This window comes from Leucoraja erinacea, chromosome 8 (assembly GCF_028641065.1).
Source record: "Leucoraja erinacea ecotype New England chromosome 8, Leri_hhj_1, whole genome shotgun sequence".
Taxonomy (NCBI): domain Eukaryota; kingdom Metazoa; phylum Chordata; class Chondrichthyes; order Rajiformes; family Rajidae; genus Leucoraja; species Leucoraja erinaceus.
The window spans coordinates 72734540-72747656 of NC_073384.1; the positions used below are offsets into that span (position 1 = coordinate 72734540).

Below are 13117 nucleotides of genomic sequence, written 5' to 3' on the forward strand. Positions count from 1 at the left end.
ACAGCGGATACAGTAGATGAGGTTGGAGGAGGTACAAGTGAACCTCTCCCTCACCTGGAAAGACTGTCAGGACATTAAATGTTCCTCTCTCTGAGAATGCTGCCTGACCTGCTGCATATTTGCAGCATGTTCTGTTTCCATTTGATTTAGAACATGTGCAATTTTTTACTTGCTGTTGATTTTAACAAATGTGTATGTGTGTGTGTATGGAGAGCAAAAGATTAAATACTGAAATAAATTTATAAATCTCAGAAAGATTAATAACTAGCTTGACCTTACATTAAGATTTAATCTTGCAAAAATATTTTAGATTGATTAGAATGTACCTAGGAGCTTCCGAGAAATCGTTGTTTAATGAATAACATTTCCAATTACACCATTTGCCTTTCTTCAATATCTCAAAGTAAAACACTTCATTGCACTTTAATTTTTAATTTAAAAGAAAGCACTCCCCAATGACCAGCTGTAAAGTGCTAAAGACCCAGTCTAGATTATGTGCTCCAATTTTAGATGGAGTTAGAGTTCCTGACTCATGCAAAGCCAGAACCCGTTCAGACACTCAGTCACCACGATTGTCCAATGTTTGTTTGTGTAAGAAATATGAATTGTTCCAAAGGTCATTAAAGGGCCTGTCCCACGAGCATGCGACTCCAAGCGGCAAGCGCGACCTAACGTGGTCGCTTGAGCCATACGGCCTCGCGGGTCCCTCTTCGGTCGCCGGAGCCGTATGGAGTTGTGCGGAGCTGGGCCCGACGTTGCACGGGGCTCCGAAAAACTGACCGTGTTCAAAAATTCTGCGCGGCAACGGCCTGCCGGCCCGCAGCTGCCTAAACAGGCGTGCGCAGCGTCTCGACGGCGTACGTCACACGCGAACTTCCCGCGGACTTCGCTCGAACTTCACGTCACTCACTCGACCTCCGCGCAACCCCCGCGCGAGCCCCCTTCCGGTTTGGTCGCGCTTGCTGCATGCAGGTCACATGCTCATGGGACAGGCCCTTAAGTCATACTAGAGGCCACTATGTCCACTGAAAAAGAAACTGGACATGGAATGGTTCTAAATTTAAAACATTTAAAATATTTGTAACTCAGTAGAAATGTACTCAGATTTACAGTAGGAATCACTAACAAAGGGTCTCCTCTGTATCCCTTCAGCTCCGCTCTTGCTCCCCCTCTCCCCCAGTCACAACAAGGATAATTGGTCCCCCTAGTCCTCAGCTTTCATCCCATCAGCTGTCGCATACAGCACATAATCCCACAACATTTTCGCCACCTCCAACGGGATCCCACCACTAGCCATATCTTCCCATCTTGTATTAATGATTTGGACGAGGGGATTGAAGGTTTTGTGGCCAAATTTGCGGATGATATGAAAATAGGTGGAGGGGCAGGTAGTGTACAGAAAGCAGGGACTCTGCAGAAGGACTTGGACAGGTTGGACGAGTGGGCAGAGAAATGGCATATGGAATATAGTGTAGCAAAGTGTGGAGTCATGCATTTTGGTAGTAGGAATAAAGGCGTAACCTATTTTCTAAATGGGAAGAAAATTCAGAAATGGGAGGTGCAAATGGACTTGGGAATGCTGGTGCAGGATTCCCAAAAAAGTTAATCTGCAAATCAAATCGGTAGTAAAGAAAGCAAACTCAATGCTAGTATTTATTTCAAGAGGGCTTGTATACAAAAACAGGGATATAATGTTGAGTCTCTATAAGGTGCTGGTAAGGCGGCATTTGGAATATTGTGAAAGCCAGCGCATTCTCACCATATCTGAGGAAGGATGTGCTGGCTCTGGAGAGGGTCCAGAGGAGGTTCCAATGGTCCCAGGAGTGAGCGTTTGTCGGCACTGGGCCTGTACTCACCGGAGTTTAGAAGAATGAGGGGGGACCTCATTGAAACATACAGAATAGTAAAAGGCTTGGATAGGGTGGATGTGGAGAGGATGTTTCCACTAATGGGAGAGTCAAGGACATAGCCTCAGAATTAAATGATGTTCTTTTAGGTGGAAGATGAGGAGAAATTTCTTTAGTCAAAGGTTGGTGAATCTGTGGAATTCTTTGCTACCGAAGGCTGTGGAGTCCATCAGTGGATATTTTTAAGGCAGAGATAGATAGAGTTTTGATTAGTACAGGTGTCAGTGGTTATGGGGAGAAGGCAGGAGAATGGGGTTAGGAAGGAGAGATAGATCAGCCACGATTGAATGGCAGAGTAGACTTGATGGGCTGATTTCAACCAAAGCCTTGAATAAACTTCGCTTTCTGCAACCGCTCACTATAGCCTGAGATTAGTAACTAACCGTGCTCAGATTCCGAAGATACTGTGTTTTTCGATGTCAATGTGTTTTTACAGCAGATGGGGCGAACATAAAGTCATAGAAACATAGAAACATAGAAAATAGGTGCAGGAGTAGGCCATTCAGCCCTTCGAGCCTGCACCGCCATTCAATATGATCATGGCTGATCATCCAACTCAGTATCCTGTACCTGCCTTCTCTCCATACCCCCTGATCCCTTTAGCCACAAGGGCCACATCTAACTCCCTCTTAAATATAGCCTATGAACTGGCCTCAACTACCTTCTGTGGCAGAGAATTCCACAGATTCACCACTCTCTGTGTGAAAAATGTTTTCCTCATCTCGGTCCTAAAAGATTTCCCCCTTATCCTTAAACTGTGACCCCTTGTTCTGGACTTCCCCAACATCGGGAACAATCTTCCTGCATCTAGCCTGTCCAATCCCTAGAAAATTTTGTAAGTTTCTATAAGATCCCCCCTCAATCTTCTAAGTTCTAGCGAGTACAAACCGAGTCTATCCAGTCTTTCTTCATATGAAAGTCCTGACATCCCAGGAATCAGTCTGGTGAACCTTCTCTGTACTCCCTCAATGGCAAGAATGTCTTTCCTCAGATTAGGAGACCAAAACTGTGCGCAATACTCCAGGTGTGGTCCCACCAAGACCCTGTACAACTGCAGTAGAACCTCCCTGCTCCTATACTCAAATCCTTTTGCTATGAATGCTAACATACCATTCGCTTTCTTCACTGCCTGCTGCACCTGCATGCCTACTTTTAATGACTGGTGTACCATGACACCCAGGTCTTGTTGTATCTCCCCCTTTCCTAATTGGCCACCATTCAGATAATAGTCTACTTTCCTGTTCTTGCCACCAAAGTGGATAACCTCACATTTATCCACATTATACTGCATCTGCCATGCATTTGCCCACTCACCCAGCCTATCCAAGTCACCTTGCAGCCTCCTAGAATCCTCCACACAGCTAACACTGCCCCCCAGCTTCGTGTCATCCGCAAACTTGGAGATGTTGCATTCAATTCCCTCGTCCAAATCATTAATATATATCGTAAATAGCTGGGGTCCCAGCACTGATCCTTGCGGTACCCCACTAGTCACTGCCTGCCATTGTGAAAAGGACCCGTTTACTCCTACGCAATGAAGTCCATTTTAATTCTGCAATGAGAGCATGGAACGTGAACGCTTTTAAATATGGATCCATTGTTGATTTTATGTATACGGTAACTAAATGCTAAAGTGTTATTCTCAATATTTATTTTATTCGTCACGTGATGACTTTAATTTCTCGTGATGAAGGATTGCTGAGGCATCAATCAACGTCTAACAAAATATACTCTTTGGCTTGAGCAGCTGAAATCCTCGACATGCCAGCCATCCCAAATAATTTAAGGACATTCATCATAAGGAAACATTGTACAGTTATTCTACATGGGAAAAGTTAAATGCTTATTGAGATCAACTCAATTTTGGCCAAACTTGATGACAATGAAGGGCTTTGTAAAAAAGCAATAAATATTAATGTAGATCTTTGAATTATAACATTTGGAAATTATAAATTTTATCTCAGTTGAAGCAGATCATTTTCTTAAACAGGAATGTTTTTACAAACCGTGCTTGCTTTTAGTACAACATAAGTTCTGGACTAATAGTAGAAGTTATTGTTTATTTGACTATCAACAATATAACAGTAAAATTTGAGCAATTCTTAGTTTAGTGTAGTTTAGTTTAAAGACACAGCGTGGGAACAGGCCCTTCGGCTCACCGTGTCCGCGCCGACCAGCTATCACCGCACATTTACACTATCCTACACACACTAGGGACAGTTTACATTTATACCAAGCCAATTAACCTACAGACCTGTATGTCTTTGGAGTGTGGGAGGAAACCGAAGATCTCAGGGAAAACACACGCAGTTCACGGGGAGAATGTACAAACTCCGTACAGACAGCACACGTAGTCAGGGTTGAACCCGAGTCTCTGGCGCTGTGAGGCAGCAACTCTACCGCTACGCTACCGTGCACAGTTTAAATTTGTCCCTTTTTTGTCTATTTTCAAGCGCAATAAAGGCCAGCCATTCAAAACACAAGAACTTCTACTTTGCCGCAGAGAATGCTGAAGACATGAACACGTAAGTATCCCGTGGAGAGGCTGTCTTTGTAGGTTTTGGGGCAATGCTGTCGTTTGTTTTATGGTAAACTCAATATATTTCTCAGATTAGATCTTTTTTTGAAATCCAATGCCCATGCTCATCAAATTTTGGAACGTTGGAAAATAAACAGAAGTAGGTTATGGTGACGAGATGTTAATTTGTAATCTTAAAAATCCATGAAAATGCATAGTTGTCCATAATAGTGACATTGTAGAAGATGGTGATACTTTATTGTCATATGTGACAAGTCACACTGATATTCTTTGTTTTGCATTCACAAGGTATGCAAATAGTCGCCACCTAAAGGGTCCCGACAAAGTTAAAAGTATTCCATTTAGTCTCCAATGGTCCTGCCTTATCTTTGGCGGCCCCCCACATGCTGGTTCCCCATTGTTCTCTCAGCGTTTCCTCCCATGCTGGTTAACCCTTTGTTCTCTCAGCGTTCTCTCAGCTCCCCCATGCTGGTTAACCCTTTGTTCTCTCAGCGTTTCCCCCCCATGCTGGTTAACCCTTTGTTCTCTCAGCGTTTCCCCCCATGCTGGTTAACCCTTTGTTCTCTCAGCGTTTCCCCCCATGCTGGTTCCCCCTTTGTTCTCTCAGCGTTTCCCCCCATGCTGGTTAACCCTTTGTTCTCTCAGCGTTTCCCCCCATGCTGGTTCCTCCTTTGTTCTTGACCGCCGCTGGGTCCTCTTCTGACCGCTCCTCTTCTGACCGCTCCGTGGCGCCGACACAGAGCCCAGTCGTGGGGACCAACTTCTCTACAGCCCCCTGGGAATGACTGAGGAGGTGACTGTGCAGGGCAACTCTGATTTCAACTCAGGTGAAAAAATAATGAGAAGAAATGGTGCAGGGGGACTTTCATAAGATATATAACGTACAGGTAAAGTTGCAATGACTCAGTTTGCCCTCTGGACAAAAGGTTTCTTCTAGTATCCTGAGCAGAAATGGCTCGTAAAATATATAAATAATGTACATTTCTTTTTTTAAAAAGAACATAAATCAAAATGAAATATGAGAGTCCCGTAATATGTATATTTTATTACTGCACAAAATACCCCAAAGGAGCATTCCAATCTATACATCTGAAGACGGGTCTCGACCTGAAACGTCACCCATGCCTTCTCTCCAGCCTGTCCCGCTGAGCTAATCCAGCATTTTGTGCCTGTTTTATCACACATTTGATTTGATTATTTTATTGTTGAGACCTGACAAGAGTGCCAAAGATTTTCAACTGCACGTTTAAAGATTTGCAAAAAATTTATGTATTACAATAATAGCAGGTTAACATTTTGGAAAATATTTGGTAAATTCATTCACCTTGATCGCTATTTGTTGAATTCTACCCATGGATTTCATTGTTATTTCAGATGGATTAACAAAATGGGATTAGCTGCTATTGAGTATGTTCTGCCCCCTTCGGAAGCAAAAACAGAAGGTATATGTGCTCTTTTTTATAAGTGAATGATATTCAGTGTAAATGGCTCAATTGTAATCATGTATTGTCTTTCTGCTGACTGGATAGCACACAACAAAAGCTTTTCACTGTACCTCGGTACATGTGACAATAAACTGAACTGGCTGGCATTCATCAGTCAGGGCACTGAGTGTAAAGGGCCTGTCCCACTTGCCGATTTTATTTCAGCGACTGCCAGCGTCATTGACTGACATATCAGGGTCGCCGAAAGATTTTGAACATTTCAAAATCCAGCGGCGACAAAAAAATGTTGAAGCGACACTTGACGAGACGGCGTGCGTCAATACATCGTCACGCCGCGAGTTTTTCGGTGACCTGAAATTGCTCACTATATTCCAAATGCGGCCTTACGAGCGCCTTATAGAGCATCAATAAATGATGCCGGCAGTCGCCAAAAAAATCGCCAAGTGGGAGAGGCCCTTGAGAATTGGGATGTTAAGTTGCAGTTGTGCAAGATGTCAGCGAGGCTGCAGTTAGAGTTTTGGGTACATTATTTGTTACCCTGCCATAGGAAAGGTGTGATTAAGCTCTGAGTAGTGTAAAGATGCGTTGCCAGGACTTGGGGGTCTTAGTTATAGGGGGAGGTTGTCCAGGTATTTATTTCTTGGATTATATTGGACTGCATCCCTACAAAAACCTTCCGAGTGTTTCCCAATCAGAAACTTTGGATGAACTTTGAGATCCGCACTCTCCTGAAGTCCAGACACAGGGCATTCACTTCCAATGATACAGTGACCTACATGAAGTCCAGATACGACCTTGGTAAGGCCATCAAAAAGGCCAAAAGGGACTTCTGCTCCAAACTGGAGGATGAAACAGATGTTCGGCAGCTGTGGCAGGGCCTGAATGCAATCACCTCCTACAAGGCGAAACCAGGAGGCAGCTCGAATGTCGGCGAAACATCACTCCCTGACGAGCTCAATGCGTTTTACGCACGCTTTGATAGGGTGAACACTGATGTGCCTTCCCGATCCCCATTCGCTGTGATGGCATTTCAGTCTCAGTCACAGAGGCCGATGTCAGGAAATCCTTCAGAGGGGTGAACCCCCGAAAAGCACCTGGACCTGATGGTATACCCGGTCGTGTTCTAAAAACCTGTGCGGACCAACTGGCTGGAGTTTTTACGGACATTTTCAACCTCTCACTTCTGAGGTCTGAGGTCCCCACCTGCTTTAAAAGGGCATCAATTATACCAGTGCCCAAGAAGAGTAAGGTGACGTGCCTCAATGACTATCGACCAGTGGCACTAACGCCGGTGGTGATGAAGTGCTTTGAGAGGCTGATCATGGAGCAAATCAACTCCTACCTCGTCAAAAACCTGGACCCACTGCAGTTCGCTTACTGCCACAACAGATCAACGGTGGATGCGATCTCGCTGGCCCTCCACTCCGCTCTGGACCACTTGGACAACAAAACTCATATGTCAGGCTGTTATGCATCGATTACAGCTCAGCATTTAACACAATCATCCCCTCCAAGCTGGTTACCAAACTCGCAAAACTGGGTCTCTGCGCATCCCTCTGCAATTGGATCCTCGACTTCCTCATTCACAGACCACAGTCTGTTCGTATTGGTGGAAATGTGTCAGCCTCGATAACAATCAGCACGGGAGCACCTCAAGGCTGCGTGCTCAGCCCCCTGCTGTACTCACTCTTTCCCCATGACTGCGTAGCCAGTCACAGTGCGAACTCCATCATCAAGTTCGCTGACAACACCACTGTTGTGGGACGTATCACTGATGGGGATGAGTCAGAGTTTAGAGAAGAGATCTAGCAACTGTCCATATGGTGCCAGCGCAATAACCTGGCCCTCAACACCAGCAAAACCAAGGAACTGATTGTGGACTTTGGAAGGAGTAGGAGGGGGACCCACAGCCCCATTTATATCGATGGTTGAAAGGGTCAAGAGCTTCAAATTCCTGGGTGTGCACATCTCTGAAGATCTTTCCTGGTCCGAGAACACTAATGCAATTATCAAGAAAGCTCATCAGCACCTCTACTTCCTGAGAAGATTACGGAGAGTCGGTTTGTCAAGGAGGACTCTCTCTAACTTCTACAGGTGCACAGTAGAGAGCATGCTGACCGGTTGCATCGTGGCTTGGTTCGGCAATTTGAGCACCCTGGAGAGGAAAAGACTACAAAAAGTATTAAACACTGCCCAGTCCATCATCGGCTCTGACCTTCCTTCCATCGAGGGGATTTATCGCAGTCGCTGCCTCAAAAAGGCTGGCAGCATCATCAAAGACCCACACCATCCTGGCCACACACTCATCTCCCTGCTACCTTCAGGTAGAAGGTACAGGAGTCTGAAGACTGCAACAACCAGGTTCAGGAATAGCTACTTCCCCACAGCCATCAGGCTATTAAACCTGGCTCGGACAAAACTCTGAACATTAATAGCACGTTTTCTGTTTATTTGCACTTTATCTGTTTGTTTATTCATGTGTGTATATATTTATATAATGGTATATTGACACACTGATCTGTTCTGTATTCATGCCTACTATGTTCTGTGTGCTGAAGCAAAGCAAGCATTTCATTGTGGGGCACATGACAATAAATTTTCTTGAATCTTGAATCTTGAATCTAAACTCGTCGATTCAATATGTTTTATTCTGTTTCCTGATGTTCTGTGAAGCTAATTTTCTGATGATGGTGAATTCTTCCTGACTGCAGACTGCTGGAGTGAGAGTGAGCAGGAAGATGCTGATGTTTCAGCAGAGGCACCAAACTCAGCGCATGCATCGGGACGACAGGAGCAGCATGTAAGTGTCCATTTATACACAGGCGAAGAAAGTTCTGTAGGCTGGTTTAAGTATCACAACATGTCTGTAAAATGGACTACAGAAATACACAGGGCTGGATTCCTCACACATAGAACAGCAATTGGGCGGAATGGAAAGGTGCAGCAGATAAATAGGCCATTCAGCCCATTGAAATGGGCCCAGGACCCAGCACCCACTTACATTAATCCTGATTTCTTCTCCCTAGATCCAAGAGTCAAGAGTGTTTTATTGTCATATGTCACAGATAGAACAATGAAATTCTTACTTGCAGCAGCGCAACAGAATATGTAAACATAGTACACTGTAAACAATATAATAAACGAGAATTAATAAAATCATATATACACACTCACATATACATATACATTGAACAAGTTAGGGCTTTATTATTTGGAGCGCAGAAGGTTAAGGGGGGACTTGATAGAGGTCTTTAAAATGATGAGAGGGATAGACAGAGTTGACGTGGATAAGATTTTCCCACTGAGAGTAGGGAAGATTCAAACAAGGGGACATGACTTGAGAATTAAGGGACAGAAGTTTAGGGGTAACATGAGGGGGAACTTCTTTACTCAGAGAGTGGTGGCTGTATGGAATGAGCTTCCAGTGAAGGTGGTGGAGGCAGGTTCGTTTTTATAATTTAAAAATAAATTGGATAGTTATATGGACGGGAAAGGTATGGAGGGTTATGGTCTGAACGCAGGTATATGGGACTAGGGGAGAATACGTGTTCGGCACGGACTAGAAGGGTCGAGATGGCCTGTTTCCGTGCTGTAATTGTTATATGGTTATATGGTTATATGGTTATATATATATATATATATATATACAGATCGTATATATATCTATATATATGATCTGTCTGGAGAAGGGTCTTGATCCAAAACATCACCAGTTCCTTCTCTCCAGTGATGCTGCATGCATCCGCTGAGTTACTCCAGCATTTTGTGTCTACCTTCAATTTAAACCAGCGTCTGCAGTTCTTTCTTACACACACACACACACATATATATATAGACGCAAACACGCAAACGTACACATAAAAACCAAACAACCAATAATAGTGCAATAATAACAGTAATAGTCTATGTAGTTCAGAACTTATTTGGAGGTTGTAGTGTTAAATAGCCTAATGGCTGTTAGGAAGAAGTTGTTCCTGAACCTGGACGTTACAGTTTTCAGGCTCCTATACCTTCCTCCCGATGGCAGGGGTGAAATGAGTGTGTGGCCAGTGTACCAACAATATCCCGATTCCACCATGTAACAGCACACTGGGGACCTTTTCCAGTGGCTATAGGTTCTTGGAAACAGGAACAACCCAAGGGAGAACCTCACAGGGAGAACGTGCAAACCCCACACAGACAGCACCAGATGTCAGTATTGAATCCAGGTCTCTGGTGCTGAGAGGCAGTGTCTCTACTTGCTGGATGAATGAATACTTTATTGTCACAAGTCACAGTGGAATACTTTGCTTGCATGCCATATCAAAGGTATGCAAATAGTTACAATACAATACAATACAAATTTATTGTCATTTGAGCCCCAGTGAGACTCAAACGAAATTTTGTTTCCACAGCCATACAAACAAAGACAATGTCCTACAGACATACACACAATTAAATTCACACAAACATCCATCACAGTGAACCCAGTGAGATGGAAGGCAAAGTCTTTTCTCTCCCCTGCTCTCAATTTCTCTCCCGATGTCCAAGCCCCAGGCGGGTGATGATAAGTCCCACGGCCATTTTAGGCCGCGCGGGGCGATTTACGGCCCCGCTCCCGGTCTGAAAGTACAAGGTTGGAACCCCCACGGGCATTGGTGAGTCCCACGGCCATGAAGCCGCGCCAGGTGATGTACGGTCCCGATCCGGATCGTTCCAACCCCGCGATACGGGCTGGAGAAGTCGCGTTGCGGGAGCTCCGGGAAGCGGTCTCTCCCCCCAGAACCGCGAGCTCCCGATGTCCCAGTCAACCGGACCTGCGGCTGCGTTGCTGGAGCCTCCGAGCCCCAGGAGTCAAGTCGCAGCAGCGAGTCACCACCACTCCCCATGCTCCGAGGCAGGCCAGATGGTGAGTAGTCCGCAGCTCCACAGTCTCCCGAGCCCCCGGGTCGTTCAGGTTAGAGGTCGCTCCACGGTGCTAGGCCCCAACGACAACGGAGACCCAACAGGGAAAAGGTCGGGTCTCCCGGACAGGGAAGAGATTTTAAGCAGGGGTCCCCACATGTACACATTTAAAAACACTATTAAAAAACACCAAACACTACATTTAACTAGACAAAAAAATAAAAAAAAGACAGACAGGCTGTAGGGGCCGCTGCAACGGGTGAGTCGCGCCGCCATAAAGGGCTGTAAGCGCTGTAAAGGGCAGTAAGTTACAAATTCCCCTCCCCGCACCAGTTCTCCCTTTCCTCCCCCCCTCCCTTCTCCCCCATCCCTCACAGAACCCCCTCTCGCCCTCCCCCCCCCCCTCCGCCCCCCCCCCCCCCCCCAAGCCGGGTCCTCCATTGTACCACTAACCAAGCTTAAGGGCCTGTCCCACTTTCACGAGTTACTCACAAATTCTCCCAAGTTTTCCCCTTGATTCAAACTCGCAGAATGTTCGTAACGAGTCCATAGGAGGCCGTGGGAGTTAATAGATATTTCGTAGCGGCTCGTTATGCCAGCCGTAGGTACTCATGGCATCAGGTAAGTCGGGACGTTGTTTCCAGCCCGATAAAAAATGGCCACGAGTAAAAAAATGGTCGGGATGAAAGAAATTGCAACTTTTTACTCGTAAGGAGGGCATCGAAATAGTCGTGGGAATTCGTAGACATACTTGTAGGAGTTCGTAGGAGTTTGTGAACATAGTCGGGGAAGGTCCTAGGAGTTCGTAGATTACCACCATCTTGATTTGTTTTTACGTCCTTTAAACTCGACAGAGGTCGTGAATTGTTGTGAAGGTGGGACAGGCCCTATACAGCCCAATCCCTTAATAATTTTATATATTTCATAAGATCCCCTCTCATCTTAAATGCCAGAATGTACAAGCCCAGCCGCTCCAATCTTTCAACATATGACAATCTCACCATCCCGGGAATTAACCTCGTGAACCTACTCTGAACTCCCTCAATAGCAAGAATGTCCTTCCTCAAATGGGTGACATTTCAGGTTGAGACTCGAAGACTGAGAGGAGATTGATTGATACTCTGAGAGGCTTTGGCAGGATGGATTTGGAGAGGATCTTTCGTCCAAGGAAAACATTTTGAACCATGGTCACTCTTTAAAAATAAGGGATACCATTTAAGGCAGAGACAGGTTAAATAAGGTGAGGGTCATAATCTCTTTCTCAATAAGCAATGAAAGCGTGCCACCCTGTGAGTGGAAAGTTGCAATGAGTAGGAAAGAATGCAGAGTTGAGGTTACTATCAGATGAGCACTTATTAAATAGTGGAGTGACTTTAGGAGCTGAATGTCTGACTCGTGCTCCAGTTGATATGTATGAACATGCGCAATATACATATGACAAATATAGAGAGACATAATCCGATATACTCTTACATTGCCAGTTTTTGAAAGGACCTGTGTTTCATTACATGAGTTGTTAACAGGAAAGACCAACCTAAATTGGATATATGTTATCAGAGGAGGAGGGCTAGGAACTGACCATTTGGTTCGATGAAACGGCGATTTCTGGTGGGCGGCGCGACTCACGTCGCAGCGGCCCCTGCAGTCCGTCTGTCTTTTTGTTATTTTTTGTCCCGTTTTAATGTAGTTTTTTGTGTATGTGCGTGTGTATGTGTGTGTGTGTGTGTGTGTGTGGGGGGGGCGGGGGTTGGGGGGGGGGACTTAAAAAAATTTCCCCTGCACGGAGAACCCGACCTTTCCCTGCCGGGTCTCCGTTGTCGTTGGAACTGCAACGTGGAGCGGCCTCCAGCAGGAACGTCCTGGGGCTCCAGTCACGGAGCTGCGGACCTACTCACCATCACGGAGCTGGCCGAGTCCGGAGCGGGAGGAGCGGTGGTGGTGCACTGCTGTGACCCGACCCCCGGAGATTCGGAGGCTTACTGCAGGTCTGGTGGACAGTGATATCGGGAGCCCACGGGTCCCTGCTGGGAGACCGCTTTTCGGGGCTTCCGCAACGGCAACTTCTCCCGCCCGAGTAGCGGGGTCGAGGATGACCTGGAGCGGGGCCTGACATCATCGCCCGGCGCGGCTTCAACGGCTGCGGGACTTTGCCAGCGCCCGCCCGGGGCTCCAACACCAAGACCCGGAGTGCGGCCTTGCATCACCCGGCGCGGCGTTAATGGCCGCGGGACAATTGTTATCGCCCGCCGGGGGCTCTGACTTTGACTCTGACATCGGGGGGAGAGGGAAGTGCAGGGGAGAGATAAGTTTATTTTGCCTTCCACCACAGCGAGGTGGAGATG

At 46.0% G+C, this 13117-nt stretch overlaps 1 protein-coding gene across 2 annotated transcripts in view; it reads left to right on the forward strand.

The window, feature by feature from the left end:
- ipcef1 (interaction protein for cytohesin exchange factors 1) overlaps positions 1-13117 on the forward strand; it is a 134463-nt gene that overhangs the window by 76113 nt on the left and 45233 nt on the right. For both annotated transcript variants that reach the window (XM_055639982.1, XM_055639983.1), the window contains exons 6-8: positions 4361-4432; positions 5821-5888; positions 8603-8691. In XM_055639982.1, coding sequence (XP_055495957.1) covers positions 4361-4432; positions 5821-5888; positions 8603-8691 — 229 coding nt within the window. The remainder of the gene's footprint in view (positions 1-4360; positions 4433-5820; positions 5889-8602; positions 8692-13117) is intronic.